General features: G+C 33.3%; 2 protein-coding genes across 19 annotated transcripts; both read left to right on the plus strand.

Moving 5' to 3' along the window:
- The first annotated feature begins 137 nt into the window (after positions 1–137).
- LOC104088511 (replication protein A 70 kDa DNA-binding subunit D-like) lies at positions 138–16,278 on the plus strand. Of its 18 annotated transcripts, none has more exons than XM_070177919.1 (13): positions 138–232; positions 316–375; positions 4,543–5,091; positions 11,869–12,035; positions 13,007–13,206; positions 13,294–13,570; positions 13,688–13,778; positions 13,850–13,977; positions 14,054–14,132; positions 14,228–14,358; positions 14,496–14,653; positions 14,738–15,267; positions 16,023–16,278. In XM_070177919.1, the coding sequence occupies exons 4-10, from the start codon at positions 12,017–12,019 to the stop codon at positions 14,313–14,315; spliced, it is 882 nt and encodes a 293-aa protein (XP_070034020.1). In that variant the 5' UTR covers positions 138–232; positions 316–375; positions 4,543–5,091; positions 11,869–12,016; the 3' UTR covers positions 14,316–14,358; positions 14,496–14,653; positions 14,738–15,267; positions 16,023–16,278. The 18 variants fall into 18 exon arrangements, with proteins under 18 accessions (XP_070034020.1, XP_070034023.1, XP_070034016.1 ...); XM_070177922.1 differs by having other exon boundaries at positions 4,985–5,091; XM_070177920.1 differs by having other exon boundaries at positions 144–375; positions 14,738–14,861; positions 14,957–15,267.
- On the plus strand, positions 3,042–4,680 carry LOC117272939 (ATP-dependent DNA helicase PIF1-like). Its single transcript, XM_070179590.1, has 3 exons — positions 3,042–3,252; positions 3,346–4,241; positions 4,543–4,680. The coding sequence occupies exons 1-3, from the start codon at positions 3,042–3,044 to the stop codon at positions 4,678–4,680; spliced, it is 1,245 nt and encodes a 414-aa protein (XP_070035691.1).
- Positions 16,279–25,618: the final 9,340 nt, after the last annotated feature.

A 25,618-nucleotide genomic window follows, 5' to 3' on the forward strand; every position in this document is an offset into this window, starting at 1 on the left:
AACACCCAACATGGTGTAATTATTGGTTTGATGACTAATTAAGTTATGTGTGACGATTTAAGGTGTTCGGAGTGCAAAATATGATGTTAATACTTTCGGAGTGCAAAATATGATTTAAGGTGTTCGGAGTGCAAAATATTAAGTATTAACATCAACCATGATGTTAATACTTTCTCAAGTTCTTTTAATAAGGGAAAAAATGCCGCTCATCCGTTTTTTGTATTTGAAAGAGGTAAACCTAGAACGTCTATGAACATGTTTCTTAGCACATCACGGCTTAGGTGTACATCTAAATTGTGAGAAGTTGTGCCCCAGGATCAACATCGCGTGCATTTAAGGGACAACAAAATTTGTTCTCCGATGCCACAGGCAAAGGTTAGTATTTCTTTCACGCTAGAGTAACACTTTCATTAGTAGAATATTTTTCATGTCTTTATTTTTAACAATACTTACAACATACAGGTGATACCTTCACCAAATTAATTCGTAAGAAAAATAATGACAAACATATGGATTATGCACGATTAAAAGATGTTCCAAACTGTAAATTTTGCAATGCAAAAAGGTTTTAATATGAACCCCCTGGATTTTGCTGTGGCAGCGGGTCAGTTAAGTTAGTTTCATATGACCTGCCTAATGAATTATCAGACTTGTACACAGGTAACACTGAAGAAGCTAAGCACTTTCGAACCTACATTAGAACATACAACAATATGCTTGCCTTTACGTCACTTGGTGTAACCAATGATAAAGATTTAGCGAGGAGATATCATGGTATATATACGTTTCGAGTTCAGGGACAAATGTACCATTTTATACCTGATTTACTTCCTTTTGATAAAAAAGGAAAGAATATGCAATTATACTTTTATGATAACGAAAATGAACTTGCTAACAGAATGGCTTGTTCAAGAAATATTAACGAATCAATTGTAAAAAGGCTTATGAATGTGCTCTTAATTAATCCATATTCTATTTTCTTAAAATCCTTGACAAACGTTCCGAAACTATCTGATTGCTATATCGCGCTTAAATATGAACCAAAGTCAGATCAACGTGTATATAATCTACCAACTACAACAGAGGTAGCTGGAATATGGGTACATGATAATGTTGTCGATATTGTTTCTACGCCTCATATTCGTATTTACACACATAGTGACAAGACTCAATCAGTAAACTATTATTATGGATATTATGATGCATTACAATATCCATTATTATTTCCATACGGTCAAAACGGGTGGCATTGTGGTATTAAAAAAATTATACGAACAGATCAACGTTATTGTAAAAATGAAAAATTACCGAGTGTAAAGAATATGTGCTCCATTGATGGATTTCTTGATATGGAAGCTCAAACTATGGAAAAAGGAAAACGAAAAAGAGAGACAGTTTCTTGTCGTGAGTATTATTGTTACAAATTTCAGATAAGAGAGGATGAAAAAAATGAGGTCCTACATTGTGGAAGATTATTTCAACAATTCATAGTAGATGTATTCATAAAGCTAGAAACACAAAGATTAGATTTTTATTTTTTTAATCAAGATTTGTTTCGAATGGATGTGCTACAAGGACTTATTAATTTTTTAAAACTTGGTGAAACAGAAGCTTCCAAGATTGGCAAGAAAACATTCCTCCCTGTTACTTTCATAGGAGGGCCAAGGGATATGCGTCGACGGTATATGGATGCTATTGCATTAGTGCAACGATTTGGAAAACCTGATATTTTTTTAACTATGACATGTAATCCATCTTGGCCAGAAATAAAACAACACTTGTTATCAACAGATGAAACTCAAAATAGACCTGATTTAGTATCACGAGTATTCAGAGGAAAAGTAGAAGAATTAAAAGCAGATATCTTGAAAAAAAAAATCTTTGGAAAAGTTGCCGCTTTTATGTATACTATAGAATTTCAAAAACGTGGTCTTCCACATACTCATTTTCTTATCATACTTACTGGTGAGTACAAATTGTTAGCACCTGAATCTTATGATAAGTTTGTTTGTGCGGAGTTGCCTGATTGTAATAATGAAGAGCACCTTTATTCACGTGTGCTTCAACATATGATGCACGGACCGTGTGGTGATTTAAATCCTACAAATTCATGTATGGGAAAAAGAGGGCTTTGTAAATTTAATTATCCAAAAGATTTTGCTGAGCAAACATCAAAAGGAAAGAATTCGTATCCAATTTATAGAAGACGAAGCACATGTAAACTTGTACATATAAGGGAACAATATTTGGACAATTCTTGGGTTGTCCCGTACAATCCTTACTTACTTTGTAAGTTTGATTGTCATATGAATATTGAAGTTTGTTGTGATATTAAATTTGTAAAATATATTTACAAATACATTTGCAAGGGACATGATAAAATTGCTTTCTGTATACATAACAATGAAGAAATAGATGAAATAAAAGAATATCGATCTGCTAGATGGGTAACACCCCCAGAAGCGGCATGGCGTTTATTTGGTTTTGCTATTAGTGAAATTACTCTGACTGTTTATCATCTTCAATTACATTTAGAAGGGCAGCAATTTGTTTTTTTTAAAAGTAGTGAAACTGTGAATAGAATTTTAAATAATCCGATGATTAGAAAAACAATGTTGACTGAATTTTTTGCTATGAATAGAACTAATGAACATGCTATAGCTATGCAATTATTGTATAAGGAATTTCCAGAACATTTTGTATGGTCTCCAGGATATAGAACGTGGACACGTCGGTAAAAACGTAACGTAATTAGACGTGTTGTAACATGTCATCCAACAGAAGGAGAGAAGTATTATCTCAGGTTATTATTGATGAACGTGAGAGGGCCTAAATCATATGAAGTTCTTCGCACTGTTAGCGAGGTACCCTGTAGTACATTTAGAGAATCAGCAGAAAAAAGAGGATTATTATACTGTAGCAATAGTCTAATTGAATGTATGTTAGAGGTTGTTAGCTATCAAATGCCATATAGCTTGAGACGCTTATTTTCCACACTGTTAGTATATTGCAATCCTGCTGATCCAAAAAAATTATGGGAAATGTTTGAAGATTCAATGTCCGAAGACTTTAAACATTTCTCTGATTTTGAAGAAAAAGATGTTCAGCATAAGGTTTTAAGCCATATCAATGATATCTTGCACTCTATGGGACACGACATAAATGAGTATAAGCTTATTCCAAAGAATATTAGAGCTTCCGAAACTGCAAAGGATGCAAAGGATATTCATTTTGAAAGAAATATAATTGTTAGTGAACAAGACTTACTTTTACCGAAGAGATTGAATGTTCAATAATTACGCTCATATAATACAATAATTGATAGAGTATTTTCTGAAAAACAAGGAACATTCTTCGTCGATGGTCCTGGAGGAACAGGTAAAACCTTTTTATACCGTGCATTATTAGCAACAATCCGGTCTCAAGGATTTATAGCTTTAGCAACTGCAACTTCTGGTGTGGCAGCTTCTATCCTTCCAGGAGGACGGACTGCTCACTCACGGTTCAAAATGTCTATTGATATAGATGATAATTTTCGTTGCAACATTAGTAAACAGAGTTCGCTGGCATGTCTAATTAGAGATGCGGAATTAATTGTATGGGATGAGGTATCAATGGCAAAAAAGAATATGATTGAAGCTCTTGATGCGCTTCTAAGAGATATTATGGACGTCGATACAATGTTTGGTGGTAAAGTTGTCGTATTTGGAGATGACTTTAGACAAACTCTACCAGTTGTTCGAAATGGAAAAAAAGAAGATTTTATTTATGAAAGCTTATTGTATTCTGAAATTTGGAATAAGTTTGAGAAATTATGCCTATCTGAAAATATGCGCGCAAGAACAGATCCTTCTTTTTGTGAATATTTACTCCGAATTGGAAATGGAACAGAAAGAACTAACTGTGAAGACAAATTAGAGATTCCTGATTCTTTTGTTATTCCTTTTACGACTGAAGAAGAATGCTTAGATGCATTGTTTAGTGTAACTTATCCTGATTTGCACGCATTTTCTCCTGATTCATCTATGATAACCTCTCGTGTTATTTTAACAACGAAGAATGACTTTGTAAATGAAATAAATAATATGTTGATCACTAAATTTCCACAAAGGTCTAAAACATTTGTTGCAGTAGATGAAACTATTGACCCGAACAATCAAAGCCAGTTTGAAGATTTTCTACATAGTTTAGATCCTCCTGGTTTACCGCCTTATAAGTTAACTTTAAAGGAAAATTGTCCTGTTATATTATTACGAAATCTAAATCCTTGCGAAGGTTTATACAACGGTACACGGTTAACATGCTGTGACTTTAGAACACATGTCATAAGTGCTAAAATTGAAAGTGGTGATTTCAAAAATACACATGTATTTATTCCGAGAATACCATTGTTAACAGCACAAGATGAAAAAATACCTGTTCAATCTAAGAGAACACAATTTCCGCTAAGATTGTGCTTTGCTATACCATAAACAAAGCTCAAGGTCAAACATTAGCTTTATTGGAATTTACTTACGTGAACCTGTTTTTTCTCATGGTCAGCTTTATGTTGCTTTATCAAGAGCGAAAAGTTCAAACTGTGTTAAAATACTGATTCGACCATCTACAGCGGACAGTACTGATGATCATTCAACATATAATGTGGTTTATGATGAAATTATTCAGAAAGCTTTCTCGTAGGAGACCTAATGATCTTTAGTTCAACAATGAAAAAACCAAGTTTTTAACTCCGCTTGTGTTTCGGTTACACTACTGCACCACAGCCGGTCCCAAGCCCGAAAAAAGGAGAAGGGTTTACTGTCTATCTATGATTTACAATTCTAGAATGCAGGATGATTAGTAAACTAGCATATATTGGATCTTCCAAAATCATTAAGGTATATCTATTTTATGGTTCTTCTGAGTTACTTTATTACAAAAAAACATTTTCCATTGTATGCGCCTTTACTCGAACTTATTTCTTTTTACGATTCTTTATTTACAGAACAAAAATGTTGAGGTGGACAATATAGTGTGCGCGTGAGGCATTGCCTCAGTAGCAAAAGTTTGTACTGCAATGTGTTTTCTTCCGTCAATCAATCATATTTTATGGTGAGTATCCCTTCTACCATTTCTTGTTTTATCTTTATCTGTATTTGTCTTGAGGACTCTCAAGTTTGTACTGCAATATGTTTTATTCCGTCAATCGTATTTTCTGCTGGGTATCCCTTCTACTATCTCTTGATTCATCTTTATCTATATTTGTCTTGAGGAATATTTGAGACAATTCTTGAACAAATACCATTTATATTAAAGTTCTCTAGGTGTTTAAGAAAATTCTTCAATGAATTACCATATTTGTTAAATTTCTTATGCATATTTCTATCTTCTCTATTATTTTGAAAAAAATACTTGAACGACCAAACTTATCAGTTGACTTAGCAAGGACGAGGAGACCACTTCACTTGAATTACTAACTGTTTGCTATATTTTTCTTCTCGCTTATACTATATTTTTTGTTGATCGTATATATCATCAAATACCTCTGTTTCTTTATTCGATCTCTGACCTCTTCATCTTAGGTGAATGTTGAATTTGTTATTTTTGTTCTCTGTCAATTAAATTTTCAATTATTAGCTTATGTGCTTCTCGTTTTCTCACTTGTGCGTTGACGTTGTTACAATTATTTTCTGTCAGTTTATTTGGAGATAATTAGGGTATTTGGGGCTTTAACATATTTCTCAAAGGCTGATGGCCTGTGTGTATTTGAGATGGATTCTTTTGCTATTTCCATAATGCATAGATTGTTTTTGCATACATTTTATAAGTAAATTTTGCATGTACAAATTATCAACTTGGTGGTTAAGTAAAATCAGATTTCCAATTTATTGACACTAAAAATTCAACTTAAGAAGACGTTAGTGATGCACTGTGCTGGGAATTGTCTGCAGTATAATCGGTAGGATGTTAACCAAGAAGCATGTTAAAAAATTGCATTTTCTTTGTGCTTGCGATACTTAGATTCAAATAGCTGCTTATATGAATTCACTATTAGAATGAAATAATTACTAATCCAATCAGTTCGAAATTGAGTAGTTGATTGCTTGATTAGTATACAAGAAAGCAAAAATAAACTTTGCCAGACAAAAAAGAGGGAGAAAATGTAATCGAATCAGTGTGTGTTCCTTTTTAATTCCTGTCACACAAGCAATTGCTTAGTGACTCGCTCGCCCTTTACTGCTATATCTTCTTATGTATCCTTTTGCACACCAAAAGAGCAATGAGCAGTTGAGTTTTAGAAAAGATAAGATAAAAGAAACACAAGAAAAATAACGATTTCCTTGTGTGTGTTTGTTTGAATACAAAAGAAAAGTTCAAACGGAAGAAAAATAGTTATATTATAACTTCAATATCTTGTGTCTTACTCTTTTTTTGGAGCCCGGTCTGAGTTTATATCTCAGTCACAAATGTTGGGGCACTTGTTCTCATCCTACAGAATAACAGGAGGCTTCCATTATGTGGTTTCTCTTTAGTTATTCGGTGTTCTTTAGAGTAGTGTAGTAGCCATGTTAGCAAGATGTTGATTTTTCTTTGAGTAGTTTATTTCTCAATCTTAAATGGTGGAATATTGTTTACGATAAATGGATTAGGTGCTTTGAAATGTGAAGTTTTCTACAATAGGTATAGTACTATAGTTATTTGCGTCGAGCAATTTAGTAACTTTAGGAGAAGACTACAACTATACTGCCCACAATAACAAATATTTGGACCAAAGGTAGAGGTAGAACTGGGGGAAGAATTATGGCTATTAAAGTCCTCGTCCTCTTAGGTACATGGTTCTATCATGAAATGTTGCACGAAAGAATACCTTTATTGAACTGAAGTTTATTGGATGAGATAACTACAAATAACCTTGAATCAAATGCATCGACAACATGCTGCAAAGATGACAAACATACAAAATAAATGAAGGAACAACTAGAAACCATGAAATGTGGAAGTTTTACTCAGATTTCAACATAAGAATATCTAGGAAACAATATGGACTAATACTTCTATCTATATAATCTTTACATATATATGTATGAAAAAATATATGGGCGAACTTGCGAAATATCACATATTGTTGGCCGGTCATTTATGTAATTCTTTGGATTATAGGGTGTATATGTATATTAACCCAAATAATTTTTTTAGATTATTGGTTGTGTGACTGCGTCAATACCTTCATTCACATTTAACTGATGCTACTCTGTTTGGTGTATAAGCATGGTAGAATTTAGTAGTGTCTTCTGCAAAAGTTTGTTACTTTTGATAATGTGATTTATACAGGAATACGAATAGCATCTTCAACAAACCATTGAGACTTAAAAATTGATACAACTTAATCTTCTAAATGGATACTCAATAACCTATCCACGTGATGAGAAGAACATTCCCGTTACATTGCACTCACGATGTAATTCAAAATGGATCTATAAATGTTAAAATATGGACGCACACTCACGATTGCATAGATCATGCACGTTGATGATTTTTCTAGGAACATTCATGCCATTGATGTATTCCTCCTATTCAATTGGTGTTAGGAGCTTCATTCCTTCATGTTTTGGCAGACCGTTGATGATTGGGAGCTTCTTCCCTTACTCATTTGGAGTATACATTCCAGTGGCACATTGAAATACAATTTTGCATGCTGAAATTTTATCACTGGTTATATGTGTTTGTTTAAGTGTATATGTGGATAGTTCAGTGTGCTATCATTAATTTGTTCACTTTCTTTTCTGATTTAGTTTGCACTCATTGAGTTTTATCTTCCCCTTTAGATTCAATTTCTTTTCTTTTTTTTTTGTTGTTGTTCCACAGTCCTTTCATTGTTATTGGTTATTTGTACATACTTGATTTTACACCTTCTTCATCACTTTTCAAATAGATATGACGAAAATTATTACTCCATCTCATGTGGAGATTACTTTCTGCGAAATAATTCCCCTGTTTTCTAACTTAACACATGTAATTCTTTTGACAACTGGAAAATCTTCCTGTTAATCTACACTTTGTAAAGTTGCATCATCCTTAAGGTTTTTCCCCTGTTTTCTTCTTCTTCTTTCCACTTTGCACTTTACACTTAGGTGGATTATCCTGGCAAGTTCAGGTAAGCTTCTACCTAGGAGATAATGACCAAGGAAAACTGCATTTTTCATTAACAAAAAAATTTGGCACAAATATTATTTCTTTTAAACATTGTTTCTTACTATATATGAAAAACGTTTTTTTGATAAAGACTATATATGAAGAACTTTAAGAAACAATCAATCGTCCTACTAACCATAGAGTTTTTAATTTTACACACCAGCTGGTATCAAGATGTGTCTGCTACTGTACATATGCTACTGACTGTGAATGACATCTGCTGGACATGTTATTTTGCTAAAAGTATTTGGAAGTATTATAGTAGCCCTGCAGAACTCTTTTATATAACCTTTTGTCAATATGATTATTTTAGTGTTCAGCTACGTCTATAATACAAAATACTGTTGAGCTAATTGTGACACTTGCAGCTAGTGTGCTTCATGATATACAGGTGTTTTCATCACAAATCGATTCCTAAAGTTATGTCAATGGCTAATTTATTTCACTGTTATTATAGTTTCTTTTATTGCTTACTATATTCTTCTTGTTATATGGTTTCTGCATATTATGACATCTTGATCATTAACAACCTTTCCTATGTGTTGGATTCACTTTCACTTAATGGTAAGTGAATGTGTTCTACACTGCAAAATAATTGTCTCTGATTGTTACATCAGATAGCCATATTTTCTTCTGTTCTTATCATTCTATAGTTGGAACAATACAAGTTACTTGACTAATCCTTGTTTTCCTAAAATCTGGTAATAACTGTTGGGTTCATTTACGCACAGTAGACAGCTGGACTGCCTAATGTCAGCGAAGCCCAGGAAGATCAACAAACCATTCGGATCTTCATGCTAACATAAAAGAACAAATAATAGTTCAGTCCTTTTCACAAGGAGATATCTCTATCTACCTTTTTCCAGTTTTGCCCGATGGTATTACCAGAAAATTATATGCGAGCAATTTCACTTGATATGCAATTCATATTCCTTGGTATAAATTGTGTTTATGTAAGATGGTATTTTTTACTTTTGAGTAGAGACAAAAAAACAGTAAAATCTGGAGTTATTTTCGATGTGCCTTCTGTTTTTTAAACTTCTCATCATGTAAATATAGTTATTATAGGTGGTTTTGGAGAAGCACATGATGATAATTCTGCTTCTGGGTAAACAGTGAGCTATGACATATTTTAAAGTTCTTTCCCATGGTATTCAATTCAGCTCGCTTTCTCTTCTATATCTTTCTTTGATTTGCTCTACTTCTTCGACTTTCTTGCTGCCATGATTTGCTTTAATAACTTTTGGACTGCCTTTTGATTCATACTATATCGATTTCATATTTGCCCTTTTGGTTTTCTAATGTGTTTCATTTTTGTTATTACGAATTGACTTTTACAATTTCGGTCATTAACTGTTTGTTCCTGGAAAAAGCTGCAGTAGTTAATAGATTTTTCTCTCATAATCTTAATGTTTCGAACTTTACTAGAGGTTATATATCATCACACAGATGAAAATAGAACGAAGTTCATAGATACTTAAAAGATAGATATAGTAATGAAATTCTACAGTTTAAATTCTCAGGCCATAATTCGAATTCTGCTTTTGAAAAGATTAATGTGTTAAAAATTCTCAGCCCTCAATCTACAGTGACTTTGCTTGCCATTTGGCATTTGAAGATGTTTCATTGTAAGGTACTCCGGATCTTAAGTTTATTTATATTATATACATAAATGAATGACTAACCATTTATGTAGTACAAATGTGACAACCCTTCAGCCTATTCATGGAGGTACATATATAGATCTTATACAATATTTGGGACCTTCATGTACCATACAAGTTGTCTAGCTCTGTTTCTGCTGTTCTAAAAGGATAATGTGTTTTATTTTTGAGCCTTAGGTTTTCCTTGGTAGCCTTCACTTCTGTAAGATGAATATTTTTATTTTTAGTTCTTCGTACAACAGAGTTGAGCGATTTAATTTTGATTAAAAATATTGTCCAGCTTGCATGACCTTCTAATGAGAATCCTTCAACTGTTGAACATGACTAAGGACTGTGCATTATAAAAATATTGCTCAAAAAGCCTGATATGCATATATGATTATGCAGAAATTTCTATATATTTGAGCTGCTTCTCCGTGGGCCTCAAAATGTGCGTCCACCACATAAATTAACATTTGAAAAACTACAATAGGATAATAGTATGCTAAAATTTGTGTCTACAGAACTCCAAAGTTAGGATGCTGCATAGATCATACAGTTTTTATATTACTTCTTTTTGGTTTTATCATAACCAACTAACCGGTAGCACCAAACCTTCATGTCCATCGCTTGAAATCTCTATGAAGCATCATGATTGACATGACTTCGTATGCATTGCTGATATTTAGCTTCTTGTCTAAGAATATATATTATATAAATGTTAATCTTTAATATTGAAGCAAGCACATGATTATTAAACCAGATTAAAATGAGAATGGGGCATTATTAGATAGTTACTGTCTCTTTTTCTCTCAAAACATGCTTCCATTATGCGACATTATTTGATAGCTACTGTATGCTTTTCTCTATAAACTTGTTGTCATTCTCCTATATTTCTTCTCCTCTAGGTACAAAGTTGCTTTTCAATATTTCGTCTAGCCAGGCTTCTTTCTGGGTTACTTGATGGAGAAATTTATCAACTAAGCTACCTAGAAAAAAAATTATCTTTGTTTTGCTCTTTTTTTTACTGTTGCTTTACCCTTTGTTTGACGTGGATTTTTTATAGTCGCGTGACCACTTTTCAGTATCATGATGCAGGAATAAAAATACAATTGGGGGTGAAGAATAAATAAAATCAAGTACCAATTATTGTAGTTGATTTAATTGAATTGTAGTTGAAAACATGTAATTCAAATAGCAAAAAAAATTAATTATCATTACGCGCTCTCTGTTAGTTCGTTTACATATCCATTTATAAAATATCAATAAATATATTTGGTTTACATGTTCAAACTATCATATTTACTGCTCATATTTATTTTTGTTGTGATATTGAAAAAAATAACTATTTTTACATTGACTGCAAAATAAAATACAAGTAGTAAAATCAAGGGGTTGAATTGATATAAATATTAAAAAAGAAAACATATTATCTACCTCGAGATATGAAAAATTATTTCATGTCGTGCTTATTAATTAATATCTACTGATATATAATTTTATTTGAAAAATATATATTTTTGAGTTGTTTCTACATAATTCAAATAACCCAAATCACAACTTGAAAAATAATATGCAACTCAATGCTTGGACCCATGCGCAATAAAAGGAAACAATTTGACTAGCCAAAAAAAAAAATTCGGTAGTTCCTTCATAAATATTTTACCGCCTTCACTATACCGTTCTGTTTTCACTGCGTTATGTAACCAGCTTTTGATTTGCATCAATAGTTATATATATATATATATATATATATATATATTATAATATGATGTAATGCCACCATCAGATGATCTAATTGTTCACTATGGTTTCTTAATGCACTAACTACGGTGACACCTCAGTCATTTGAAGCTAAATTTTAGCTTACACCTACAAATCAAGACCAACACCTGTAAATTTTGTTGACACTTATGCACGGCGTGTCATTATTTTGTTTAACAGTGACAGCACATAGTTGGTCTCTCTAAATAATCTTCTGCTTCCCTTCTTCCTTCACTGTATTTCAATTTTCATCTACACTGTAATTATTCATGTGTTTTTCTTCTACAAGATTGAACTTTATTTCATCGCTCCATTGTACCACTTGGAATTAGAGGACAAAACCAAGAACAAGCGGGAATCACGATTACCATCAGGGTATATGCATGCAATAACATAGAAAAGGAGGAACTAACTCCTTTTCAGGTTGCCAGAAGGTTATGATACTACTGTTTTCAGGTATTGTATTTCATAATTATCTTGCAATTTTCTATAATTCGTTTGGATTTTTCATTTTAATCACCGTTTTCTGCCGGGTTTCCTTGTTTTCATCTTGTATTTTTCTATTTTATTTATCTACTGTTTTCTGATGGGTTTCCTTGTTCTCATCCTGTGTTTTTCTGTTTCATTTGGCTCTGTAAGTGTTTGAGAAAATTCTTCAGCGAATAAGCCCTTTGATTAGACTTTCATTATTATATTTTGGTTAATTTGTTACTTCCCATAGGAAGGAGGGGATGGTAATTTGAGTCTAGGTACATCATAGCTGGTGACGATTCGATATTTCGCCAATTGATTTTCATACGTGTTAGATTTTTGCTATTAATAATTCATTTTCATGGTTCTTCTTGAACTCTTAAGCCCAGGAAGAATCTGGAGTGGTTTAAGTTTTTTCGTGTCTTCTGAGTTTTTTCCAAAATAAAAATGTGTAAACAATTCAAATTAGAAAGGAGCTTCACTCTATTCGACAAAGTAATTTTGTAAAACCTTTCAAAATATAGATGTATCCAAAATAATTATACCTAATAATTATCATTAGGACAAGAATATCACGGGACATATAGCGGGTTTAGTGACTACATGTCCAATCAAATTAACTCAACTATTATCTGATAATATTTTGATATTTATACTTAATTAGGTGTATTTGGTATGACCAAAATTATTTTTATTGAGAAGACTCGTGGAAAATATCATAATTGACTAAAATTTATTCTCGACTAAATAATATCACCTATATGAATTTTTTTACACCAAAGCACCCTACTTTTTACATTTATGTTCAAACATGAGATTACCCAATATAACTTTCCAACAGAATAAATCATCCAAACTAAATCGACAAGCTATGAGCTCAACGGAGCACATAATTACTCTTACCGTCATGTCTAACATTGAGTTGTTTCAATTGTTTTCTTCATATAATTCCTCAGGGTCAATTACTTTGTCCTACATTTTCATTCTTCACAAGTTGCAAGATACTCAAAAGATGGAGCATCGATATACCATCCATGAAATCACGCCATTTACTAGAGATTGGAGTTGTAAAATACAAGTTGTTGACAAAATTCGCCCAAAAATTAGCAGAGATCACCGGGTGAACTTTCAAACAACCATCGTCCTGGACGAAAACGTAAGTTCACAAACATCTCAAGTACATAGTAAAGCTGCTACCATATCTGTAAACACTTTCTCCATCTTAGATGTTAACAAATTGCAGGAAGACCAAATCTGCATCATAACATATGGTCCTGAAGTCGCACATTATGACAACCTTTTCAAACATTTCCACACATACCTCATCTCGGCAGCTAAAGTTAGGGAACCGTCACGTTTTGCAATACCCATGCACAACTTCGAATGGGTCCTCGATACCTTCAGTATCGTCGAAGAAGTTATAGAGAACAATGAAGAAGAATCAATGTTACCGTTGCCTTCAAGATTAAACATGGTGTCCTTTGCCGATATCGAGAAACAGATTCCAGGAGATGAATTCGGTAAAAAACAAGACTTTATACTATTTTATTTTCCGCTGTAAAAATATTTGTGCTTCTTCGTTATCAAATTTAATTAATTGCATCCTACTTTTATACACGCATGCTTTTCTAAAGCAGACCTAGTGGCAGTTGTGGCAAATTGCGGTACCATGAAATATCAAGGCAGCGAAAACAGAAGATTTCAAGAAGCTATTCTTATAGACGACAAGTAAGTAATACACACTTTAACTACCTCTAACAACAAAATATGTATTTAAAACTGCATCCTTAATTTCATAGGAAAAAGCCTTTTCTGTTTACTATATGGGGAGAATTGGCTGACAAAGATGGAACTGAACTACTGCAGCAGTTACATAGATACCCTGTCATTGTTGCAAAACGAATAGCTATTTCTAACTTTAAACAAGGTATTCACAACTTACTTTACATCACACATGTACATTAATCTTTACCTTTATTCATTAACAAGCATATGACATGTAGACGTCCGACTAACAACAAGGTTCAACTCCTTAATCTTAATCGATCCTTTGTACCCGCAGGCAGCAAAGTTAATGAATTGGTATGAAACAGGTTTTATTTGCACACGAATACGTTCCATTGTATCATACCATATTACACCAAAACAAAATTACAATATCTACTATTACATCGCAGGGTAAAGGACAACAATCAGATGCTAATTGAATACACTCTCAAAAGTACATCAGCATCGCCTTCTGACACTAAATGTTGCACCTTTTGAAGATCAAATACTTTCTATTTCAAGCATTCCTTCACAGTCTATCGTGAGTATATTAAAACATATCAGTCGGACTTGGCATTGATTGTTTTTTTTTCTTTTATATCGTATTAAAAATACCCTATAGCGAGTTATTCTACGTTGTAATTACTAAGTAGTATCTTTTTATTATTTTCTAAACAGGCGCAAAGTTTTTATGTTAAAGGAGAAATATCATTACCAAGTGAATTCCAGTTTTTCTTCGTACTTCTATGCTCTGAATGCCAACATCTAATATGAATCAAACGCAAAAAGAAAGTTCTCTGTATCAACTGCAAGCTAGAGAGAATGTTGATTCCAAGGTAATAGCAGCTCTTACTATTGACATACTATGACAAACGACATCTAACGGCTAAAACTTTATGATTACAAACACAACAATGTAGATGTGAATTTGAAGTTGATGTCACAGACGGGAGCAGAACAATAACAGTAGTAGTGTCGGACAAACTAGCTGAAACAATGCTTTCACTGACAGCAGACCAAATATATGAAACTACCATTGTCCAGGTGCATATACTGACAACTCTAGATTTATTTTGCATCACTTCAAATTAATTTAAAGTCTTCACTTTACTCATTTTGTGGTAAACTTTTTCCCAAAGAAACAATTGTTACCCATTGAGCATATCAGAGAGAGCCTGCTAGACAAGCTGTTCAAAATTCATTTACAAAAATCACTACTCAGAACACCAGATAGGCCACCTGGTACCTTTGTCATTTTATCTTACACCCAGAAACTGACTGTCTTCGACTTGGTACAATCTTCAACATCAGCTACTATTGGCGAGGGAACTAAAAGGAAGGTACAATCCATCACTTCTGAAGAAGCAGATCGCAGTCCATCGACAGAAGATGGAACCCCAAGAAAGAAACCAAAAATACAATGACCAAGTCCTCTACAAAAATACTCAAGGTTAGAAATTAATACTTGATAGACTATACTTTTTTTAAGAGCTTTTAACTAAGCTACTTTGTATGTAAGAACAAAATCAAAGAAAATACAGCTAACAAACAACAGCAAATACAAACAATAAGTTCATATATAATAAAAGTTGTCAGGTAGAAAGTGAACAAAATTGTTTGTCCATCCAAGCATGTATTCTAACTCTTTATTAAATGATTTAGCAAGATGACATTTCCAAATCCCAAAAGAATTTCTGTTTTCTATTTGTACGCTACTTAATAAATAATTACATTTACTGCTCCCAATTTTCGTCCGTTAAACTGCTTATTTTATCCCCATTTTGTGTGAATAACTACGCAGATTTCCATGAACTGTTTATTGTTACCTACGCAAACTAACTTTTTGAATAATCTTGTAAACCCGAGTAGCTCCCACTATATACACATTTATGTTTTCGTCGTACCTCCAAAACTTCAAAGCGTTTCATCAGAACTCTAATCCAAAAGTGAAAAAGGCAAATCTCAAAAGTTTTTTTGTTGTCTGCTTTAGCCTACTTAATGAACAATTACATTTATTGCTCTCAATTTCTGTCCATTAAAAAACTTATTTTTTGTCAAAATAGACTTATGGATTTTGCTCATACGGTAAAGCCTATGTTGCTATGCAAAACAAAATCTGTGTCCAATGTCTTCACAGCTCTTTGTCCAAATTACATATTCTCAACTACTCTTTTACACTTAACTCCCAATTTATTTTTCGTACAGGTGCCTCATCACATTTGAAGTGCAACAAAGGTCGCCTCAATGTTATTTGATAGGCTATAGCAGTTGTAATACTTGCATTCAAGGAAGATTTTCGTTGTGTTGTCTACTGCAGTACAATATTTCACATTTTCTATAAATAGCTATGCAAACTAACTCTTACCAACACAAATTTTGCTGGTGTTGTTTACTGCAGTTCAATGTTCCACATTTTGTGTTTGAATTATCTGGTAAATCCAGGCAGGTCCCATTATATATGAATTTATGTTTTCAACAGTTTACTGTTAGCTACGCAAACTAACTCTTTGAATTATCTGGTAAATTCAGGCAGCTCCCATTATATATACATTTATGTTTTCAGTCATACCTCCAAAACTTTAAAGTGTTTCATCGTAACTCTAATCCAACAGTGAAACCATAGCCGCATACCTATACAAAATAATATGCAACCTTAGCTTAGTACTAACAAATTTACTTTGAAAAAGAAAAATTTACTACCAACACCTAAAACGAAAACCCATCCGCTCAATGTTACCCGTATTCCCTTACGTTGATAAAGTAGCATAATATATAACAAAAAGCATAACGTTATTCATGTTGGGCCCGGGCAAAGCCCGGGCTAACCCTACTAGTACGCATATAAGACACAATGCATAAAACTAGAAAGAAAGAAAAACATTATTGAATATATTATACACAGTATAATATATACAAAATAATATATATATTTTGTGTCAGTTACAACAAACAAACAAAAAATATATTGTATATTCCACTATTTTGCCCTTTGGGTTTTCTCGCAGCAATAAGAATGGATTTTCTATCCATTTTTGTATCAGATGGAGTTATCAACCCAAATAAAAAAAACCTAAAATTTATTGGAATCAGAGTATGGAGAAGTATTGGGATGATAAAGGGAGATTAGAAAGAATAGATTAGTGGAGACTGAAAAATAAGCTCGTGATTAGGCAATTTTGGCAAAGAAAAAAGTTTATAGCCTCTTTGACAAAGCTTATTTTTGGGCCAAACGTGCTTTTTTTGGCCAAAAATATTTTTGGCCAAAAATTGAGGTGTTCTGCCAAGCTTTTGGAAGAAAATAAATGCTTTTAGGGAGAAACAGAAGCAGATTTTGAGAAGCAGAAAAAAATAGCTTCTCTCGAAAAGTACTTTTCTGAGAAGCACTTTTGAGAAAAATACACTTAGAAGCAGTTTTCAAAAGCTTGGCCAAACACTAATTACTGCTCAAAAGTGCCTTTTAAATTAATTAGCCAAACACAAACTGCTTCTCACCAAAAATATTTTTTTAAAAAGTACTTTTTAGAAAAACACTTCTCAAAATAAGCTGATTTTAGAAGTTTGGCCAAACAGGCTATTAGTGGAAACAGAAAATAATGCTATGCCTATGATCTTGTGGAAGATAATGATAAAAATGATTTCTCCACGTAAGTATGGAAAAATAACGTACATCGGAGAGAGAGAGTATTGATAAGTTTGAAATAGGTTGAATACTCAAAATGATTTGAGTTTCCTATTTAAATGGCTTTAATGGAGATATTTAAGGGATATGAAAAGTTGTATATGATTTAATTAAAAAGTTAAAAAGTTGTAATAAATTGTATCTTATGTAATTTTCTGAAAGCAGTTGTAATTCTTTTAAATTAATTTTAAGAAGGTTGTATTCTATGTAAATTCCTCCTTTATTTTTCATGTTATCACACTGATTAAACTCGGGAATTGGCACAATACAAATTTGCCGGTCGATCGAAACTAATTGCATTTGCTAGCCAATATATATATATATATATATATATATATATTACATATATTATATGTATGTAACACATAGATATACAAAAAATATACATTTTATCGATTATTATTTTTAGTAGCGATTAAAAATATATATTTCTCAATTAAGTTTAGGATGAACTACACTGATTCTAAAGGAAAAGAGGACATTCCGGACTGCCAACTTCCTCAACGACGATATTCATTCGGTGCATTTGTTTGAGATTTGAGTTTAGGAAAATTTCACAATTAAAACAAAATGCAAAAGAAAATGCTTTTTACACCCCCAATGCCCAATTTTGACTGGTAAGGAGAAAAAGAAATGTTTGAGTTAACCTCTTGAAGTAAAGAGCAATAATCTTGTTTTCTCTTATTTTTTTCTTTTACTATTTCAAATATAAAAAAGAAAAGCAAAAAAGAAGGGATAGAACTTGTTTACGAGCTACAAGTCATAAATTGGGTGAAGTACACAAATAACCCTCAAAGTGGATGATCTTATAATTTTGTCCTCGCTTGTCTCATGTGCAGAATTTTAAATTTAACAAGTATTCCCCTTTGTTTGCTTTATGAGCAATACTTTTATCTTTTGACCTTTAAGTTATGTCTGGTTCAAAAGTTAAAGATCTTCCAAAAAGTTTCATATTTTTGCAATTTCTTTTTGCATAAATAGACCATATTTATCGCGGGCTTCATCAATGGATTTGTATGACTTGGGCTTTCAGAGTAAAGCCTTTGCTGACTCTGATTAGATCATTAGAATTGTGGGCGAAATTCAAAAATAACAAGATTTACAAGTGGTAATTAAAAAATAGTCACAGTTTTAAAAGTAATCGAAATTTAGCCACTTTTCATGTAAAGATAAATTTGAACGAAAACACTATTCAAAATCAGAAAAATATTCCAGCATAATATACTGGAGTTCCAGCATAATATACTGGAACTCCAGTATAATATATACTGAAGTTTCAGTATATTATACTAGAACTCCAGCATAATATACTGGAGTTCCAGTATAATATACCGATCCAGCATAATATGCTGGAAGTTCATACACATGTGCTCCAATATCCAGTATATTATGCTAGAACTTTCCGCGTGTTGGAGTTCCAGCATAATATGCTAGAAATTCATACACAGGTACACCAATCTCCAGTATATTATGCTGGACCTGTCCGTTTTACAGCAAAATAGTGGCTATTTTTTAATGACTTTGCAAACGTTGTCTATTTTTCAATTACCAATCCGAAAACTGACTAGCCCGTGCTATTTTTACTAGAATTGTTTGTTCCAATTCAAAAGGCAAAGGTGACATATTTTTTTCAAATAATCATCTAACTTGCAGATCTTTTTAATAAAATTTACTAAAAAATTAATCTTTTACATTTTAAAATTACTGAACTATGTGGTTGCCAACCTCATCAAAATTTACCGGAAATCCCAAGTAAGCATTTACCTTAACCCTAAACCGGTAATATACATTATATAGTTTTATAAGATATAATGAACATATTTTTAACTACTACTTTTTTAAAAAGTTTAAAATAAAATTGGCAAAAAAATCCAATTTAAGGAATAATTCGATTTTATAAACAAGGCACAAGTCTATTAATGATAAATACATAAAAATATAGAAGTGTAAATCCAATATAATTATCATATCCAAGGATGGACATTTTCATAAGAAATATGTGGACTAATATTTAAAGACTTCCTTTTTCTTCTCCCCTTCCCATAGAACCATTTTCTTCTTTACCAAAGAGAAAAGGTCAATAATTATTTCAGCTTAGTGACTAATTACTAGCGCAATCTGCCAATTGTGCAGTCTTAATTGGATAATTGTGTTTTAACGCTGTAACGCACATTCTGTTCCTTTGATGGAGGAGGATGGCAATAATTTGGTAGACTCTCTATACTTCGAAGTTGCAATAAGTCAAGAAATGCTAAAATATTATTTACTCTCTTTGTAAATAATATTTTTCTCAAAAATAATTTTTGGGTGCTTGGTCTATGAGTGAAATTTTTTGTTTTTGGAAAATAATTTCTGTCAACTAAATATTAAAAAATGACTTTCTCATGTGAAATATTTTTCTAAAAAATGATTTCTGTCATATCAAACACACCCAATCACCCAATCACGTCACAAATCTCACCATTAAAGGATAAGCTCCACCTAATTAGTTAAATGTTCAAAATCGTTAGATCCAAACCCAACCTGTGCTAGTGTTAAGTGCCTACTTGATGGTCTTGTAATTAACTGAAAGGTCCTAATTATTCAAGTGCACAATAATATTGGTTAAGCTTAATAGCACCTCTTAGGAGTGTAAGTTAAGTGGAAACTAACTTGATTCAAAACACAGGCTAAGTGGGGTTTGTCCAATTTTTTTCTTTCTATTAATTCACCTAAGTATTTAAGACAAAGTCATTTTATGTAATAAGTAATGACTATGCCGGATTTTTAAGACAATGAGGTCTAGACAGGTATTATACCATTGATTCCCATTAAGATTTGGCCATCTTATTTTGATTTAGATTTGGCCACACTAACCTTTTTTTTCTTTTCCAAAGCACACACTAACATAGTAACATATCACTATGTCTCCAAGTGGTTTCTTCCCTTTTCTTTGTCACATTTCGAAATGTTTTTCTAATTTTTAAGTTGAAAATAGCAAGAGAAAAAAAAAAGAAAATAGAATTGTGTCTCACGATTGATCCCTTAAAAAAAAATTAAAAAATTAAAATAACCATATGGTATCTGGTAGACTGGTACCCTTTAGCCCGACCAATTCATATATCAACTAAAGGGAAGCACTCTCTACTAAGGGTTCCTCCATTATCAAATGCGCGAAACTGAGATCTCTGATTAAGGGTAAAAGAATCATCATCCTTTCCATCACACTCGACTAATGAATTTACATTCGCGTCATATAAAGCCCATTAAAAAGGGAATCACTTCCTGCCAAGAGTTTGAAAAAGTATTCTCTATTGAGAGTTTCTTTCATTCTCAAATATCTTTTTTAAGTGTAGAGGGCCCATGGTTGATTCTTAAGCAACCACTTATCCATTTTTTTTATTTTTATTTTTTTGTTTTGACGGTAGTAGAAGCACAAACCAATTAATTTTTTCCTAGTCTATGGGGTTTGGCTTCTAGCATATTTTTCCATTCCAATTATTTCCATATAAAGAGCTTCCTAACTAAAGATAAGGCAAACAACCAGCACATAGTGTTATAGTCTGTATTGCTTTAATAAATAATTAAACTTTCTGAAATATATAAACAAAACAGAAGTTAGTAATACTTGTTTAACGAAATAAATTCTGGAATATATCCTCCCAGGATAGAACGATTTAACTCACTGGAGTATTGGTACCAAAACGCCGATGAACAGCGAGCTACTCGAAGGCTGTAAAACACACTAGAATTTTTGTGTAGAAGAAGAAGAAGAAGAAGAAGAAGCTCAGAAAATTTCGTAAGGAAAGGTTCTGGGATTCAAACTCTATTTATAGAGTTGCTGGCATTGAAAGGAATTTTGTCCAAAAAGATTAATCAATCAATCGTTGACCGAATCCGAATCCGAAGCCGAAGCCGAAGCCGAGCAAGCGACGACGACAACGCGAGGCTTGCCTTCTTCTTAACTTTTTAAGAGCTAGAAGAAGAGCAATTATATATATACCCATCAAAAGTCTTTTTTTCCTCCAATATGAGACAATGTCCCTTTGTCAAGAAGGGAAACTCAAATATTTCATTTTTCCTCCATTTCTCATTCACCCTCTTTAAGCTACACAAGCTTAAAATCCCAATAATCCCCAACATGAATGGGGAATGGCTATAAAATAAAGGAATGCACGGACGCATGTGTATTTTACATGCAAGAATTAATTGTATCTGGATAAGTAGGTTTCCCTTTGAACTTTCCGTAGTGAACTTATTTCGGATATACTCGATCAATCAGTAGATTTGATATCTTTGAACCGTCGAGCTTTGTTGTATACCTAGACAACATAAGTCACACAATCAATCCTTAACCATTTATGGTTCTCACGGTTGTGTTCGTTTCAGCCATGAACACCGCCTGATTTCATGAGTGCTTAGAGAATGGGCCTTTACTTTTATTCCCCTTGAAGCAGCTTACACTTCACACTCACATAGGTGATTTCTAAACGTGTAATCCTATAGACACACTATCTGGTCATATCCTGCCAGACTTAGCAAATCATTAAAAAACCTTTAAGCTTTGTTGACTCATCAAAAAGCCTTAATGCTTTACCTCGATTTCTGAACATTGTCTTCATCACGAGAATGGGTTGAGTTATTTGACAATGTTGAACCGTCATTCATAACTTTGTTTGATCTCTTTGAACCTAGCTCGTGGGATCTCCAGTCTGCTAGGTAGAGTTACCGCCATGATGACTTGTCCTAGACCTTAACCCCATTCCCTTTGATGATTTTTCAATTGCCTCTCTAGATAGGCCTTTTGTAAGTGGATCCGACACGTTATCTCTTGACTTTACGTAGTCAATTATGATAACATCACTAGAGAGTAGGTGTCTAACGGTATTGTGTCTCCGTCGTATATGACGAGATTTTTCGTTATACATAATGCTCCCTGCCAATTGCCGCTTGACTATCACAATGTATACAAATAGGTGCCAAAGGTTTGGGCCAAAATGGAATATCTTCCAAGAAATTTCAGAGCCATTTAGCTTCTTCACCGGCCTTATCTAAAGCTATAAATTCAGATTCCATTGTAGAATGGGCGATGCATGTTTGTTTGGATGATTTCCAAGACACTGCTCCACCCCCAATTGTGAAAATATATCCACTTGTGGATTTAACTTTAGATGATCTAGTGATCCAATTTGCATCACTATATCCCTCGATCACGGAGGGATATTTGTTATAATGCAAAGCGTAATTTTGGGTATGTTTGAGATACCCCAATACTCGTTTCATTGCCATCCAATGTATGTGATTGGGATTACTTGTAAACCGACTCAGTTTACTAATAGCACATGCTATATCTGGTCGCATACAATTCATGATATACATCATACTTTCCTATACTCTTGCATAGTCTAGTTGTGAGTTGCTTTCACCTTCATTCTTTTGAAGTGCATAACTCACGTCAATTGGAGTCTTGGCATTTTTGAAATCCAAATACTTGAACTTGTCAAGTACCTTTTCAATGTAGTGAGACTGTGATAATACTGGACCTTGTGGAATCTTGTGAATTCTGATTCCTAAGATCACATCAGCAACTCCTAAGTCTTTCATATCGAATTTGCTAGCCAACATGCGCTTAGTAGCATTTATATCTGCAATGTTTTTGCTCATTATCAACATGTCATCAATATATAAACAAACAATGACTTCATGACCTGGAGTGTTTTTAATATAAACACATTTGTCGCACTCGTTGATTTTAAACCCACTTGCCAATATTGTTTGGTCAAATTTGGCATGCCATTGTTTGGGTGCTTGTTTAAGTCCATAAAGCGACTTAACAAGTTTTCACACTTTCTTTTCTTTACTAGGAACCACAAAACCCTCAGGTTATTCTATGTAAATCTCTTCCTCTAATTCTCCATTTAAGAAAGCTGTTTTAACATCCATTTGATGGATTTCAAGACCATACACGGCCGTCACTGCCATTAACACCCTAATAGATGTTATTCTCGTTACTGGCGAGTAAGTGCCAAAGTAATCAAGGCCTTCCTTTTGTCTATAACCTTTGACAACAAGTCTTGCCTTATATTTATCAATAGTGCCATCAGCTTTCACTTTCCGTTTAAAGATCCATTTCGAACCTAAAGGCTTATTTCCCGGAGGAAGATCTACCAATTCCCATGTATGGTTATCCAAAATTTATTGAATCTCACTATTGACTGCCTCTTTCCAAAATGCTGAATCAGAAGATGACATAGCTGCTTTAAAAGTTTGAGGCTCATTTTCCAGCAAGAATGTCACAAAATCTGGTCCAAAGGAAGTAGATGTTCTTTGACGTTTGCTACGCCTTGGATCTTCTATACTTGGAGTATTTTCCTTTGGTTCTTCCCGAGGTCGTTTAGGTCTTTCACTTAACGACTCACATTCAGTTTTATACGGATAGATGCTTTCAAAGAATTCAACATTATCTGATTCCATTACCGTATTAACGTGAATTTCGGGATTATCGGATTTATGAACCAAAAACCGACATGCTTTACTGTTTGTAGCACATCCAATGAAAATGCAATCAACAGTTTTTGGTCCGATTTTAACTTTTTTAGGTAAAGGAACTTGTACCTTTGCTAGACACCCCCACACTTTAAAATATTTCAAGTTGGATTTTCTTCCTTTCCATTTTTCATATAGAATAGATTGCATTTTGTTGTGGGGTACTCTGTTAAGTATTCGGTTAGCTGTAAGGATAGCTTTGCCCCACAAACTCTGCGGTAATCCGGAAATTATTAATAAAGAATTCATCATTTCCTTTAATGTCCGATTTTTCCTTTTCGCAATTCCATTGGATTGAGGTTGTAAGGTGCAGTAGTCTGATGGATAATTCCATATTCCAAACATATTTCTGCAAATAAAAATTCATATTCTCCACCCCTATCACTTCTAATCATTTTGATCTTTTTATTCAATTGATTCTCCACTTCATTCTTGTATTGCTTAAATGCTTCAATGCTTCAATTGCTTCATCCTTACTATTAAGCAAATAAACATAACAATATCGAGTGCAATCGTCAATAAAAGTAATAAAATACTTTTTCCCACCTCGTGATGGTGTCGACTTCATATCACAAATATCAGTATGAATTAAGTCTAAAGGATTTGAATTCCTTTCAATAGACTTATAAGGATGTTTTACAAACTTAGACTCAACACATATTTGACATTTTGATTTATTCCACTCGAATTTAGGCAATACTTCTAAATTAATTAACTTTCGCAAGGTTTTGTAATTGACATGTCCTAAACGAATATGCCATAAATCATTTGACTCCAATAAATAAGAAGAAGCTAAAATTTTATTTATACTGTCAACAACCATTACATTTAGTTTGAAGAGGCCCTCTGTGAGGTAGCCCTTTCCAACATACATTTCATTCTTGCTTACAACAACTTTATCAGAAACAAATACACATTTGAATCCATTCTTAACAAGCAAAGAAGTAGAAACTAAATTCTTCCTAATAGTAGGAACATGAAGAACGTTGTTGAGCGTTAACACCTTGCCGGAAGTCATCTTCAGGAATATCTTCCATAACCTTCAATCTTGGCTGTTGCAGTATTTCCCATGGAAAGCTCTTTTTCGGGACTAGCAGTAGAGTAAGTCGCAAATGCTTCCTTGACAGCACAAACATATCGAGTGGCTCCAGAGTCAATCCACCATTCCTTCGGATTTCCAACTAAGTTGCATTCCGAAAGCATTGCACACAGATCATCAATGTCATCATTCTTCTCCACTATGTTGGCCTGTCCCTTCTTCTTATACTTTTTCGGGAGACGACAATCAGGGGCTTTGTGACCGGTTTTTTCACAATTGTAGCAGCTGCCCTTGAATTTCTTTTTGTTCTGCTCCTTAGTCTGTCCAGAAGACCTCTTTCTCTTCTTACTTTTTGGAGCAGTCTCCTCAATGATATTAGCTCCCATGATCGTTGAATTTCCACGAGACTTCTTCTCGACTGTTTTGTTGTCTTCCTCAATCTTGAGACGAATCACAAGATTTTCCAACTTCATTTCTTTGCGCTTGCGCTTAAGATAGTTCTTGAAATCTCTTCACGAAGGAGGCAATTTTTCAATCATTGCAGCCACTTGAAATGCT

The sequence above is a fragment of the Nicotiana tomentosiformis genome, chromosome 6 (genome assembly GCF_000390325.3).
Source record: "Nicotiana tomentosiformis chromosome 6, ASM39032v3, whole genome shotgun sequence".
Classification (NCBI taxonomy): domain Eukaryota; kingdom Viridiplantae; phylum Streptophyta; class Magnoliopsida; order Solanales; family Solanaceae; genus Nicotiana; species Nicotiana tomentosiformis.

Bases quoted from the DNA above. Each gene is read 5' to 3' on its own strand.
- LOC104088511 (XM_070177915.1), top strand. From the start codon at position 714: ATGCTTGCCTTTACGTCACTTGGTGTAACCAATGATAAAGATTTAGCG.
- LOC117272939 (XM_070179590.1), top strand. From the start codon at position 3,042: ATGTTTGAAGATTCAATGTCCGAAGACTTTAAACATTTCTCTGATTTT. The intron at 3,253-3,345 runs GTGAACAAGACT...CTGAAAAACAAG, and splicing joins TGAAAGAAATATAATTGTTA to GAACATTCTTCGTCGATGGT. The intron at 4,242-4,542 runs GTTATATTATTA...TCTCATGGTCAG, and splicing joins CTTTAAAGGAAAATTGTCCT to CTTTATGTTGCTTTATCAAG.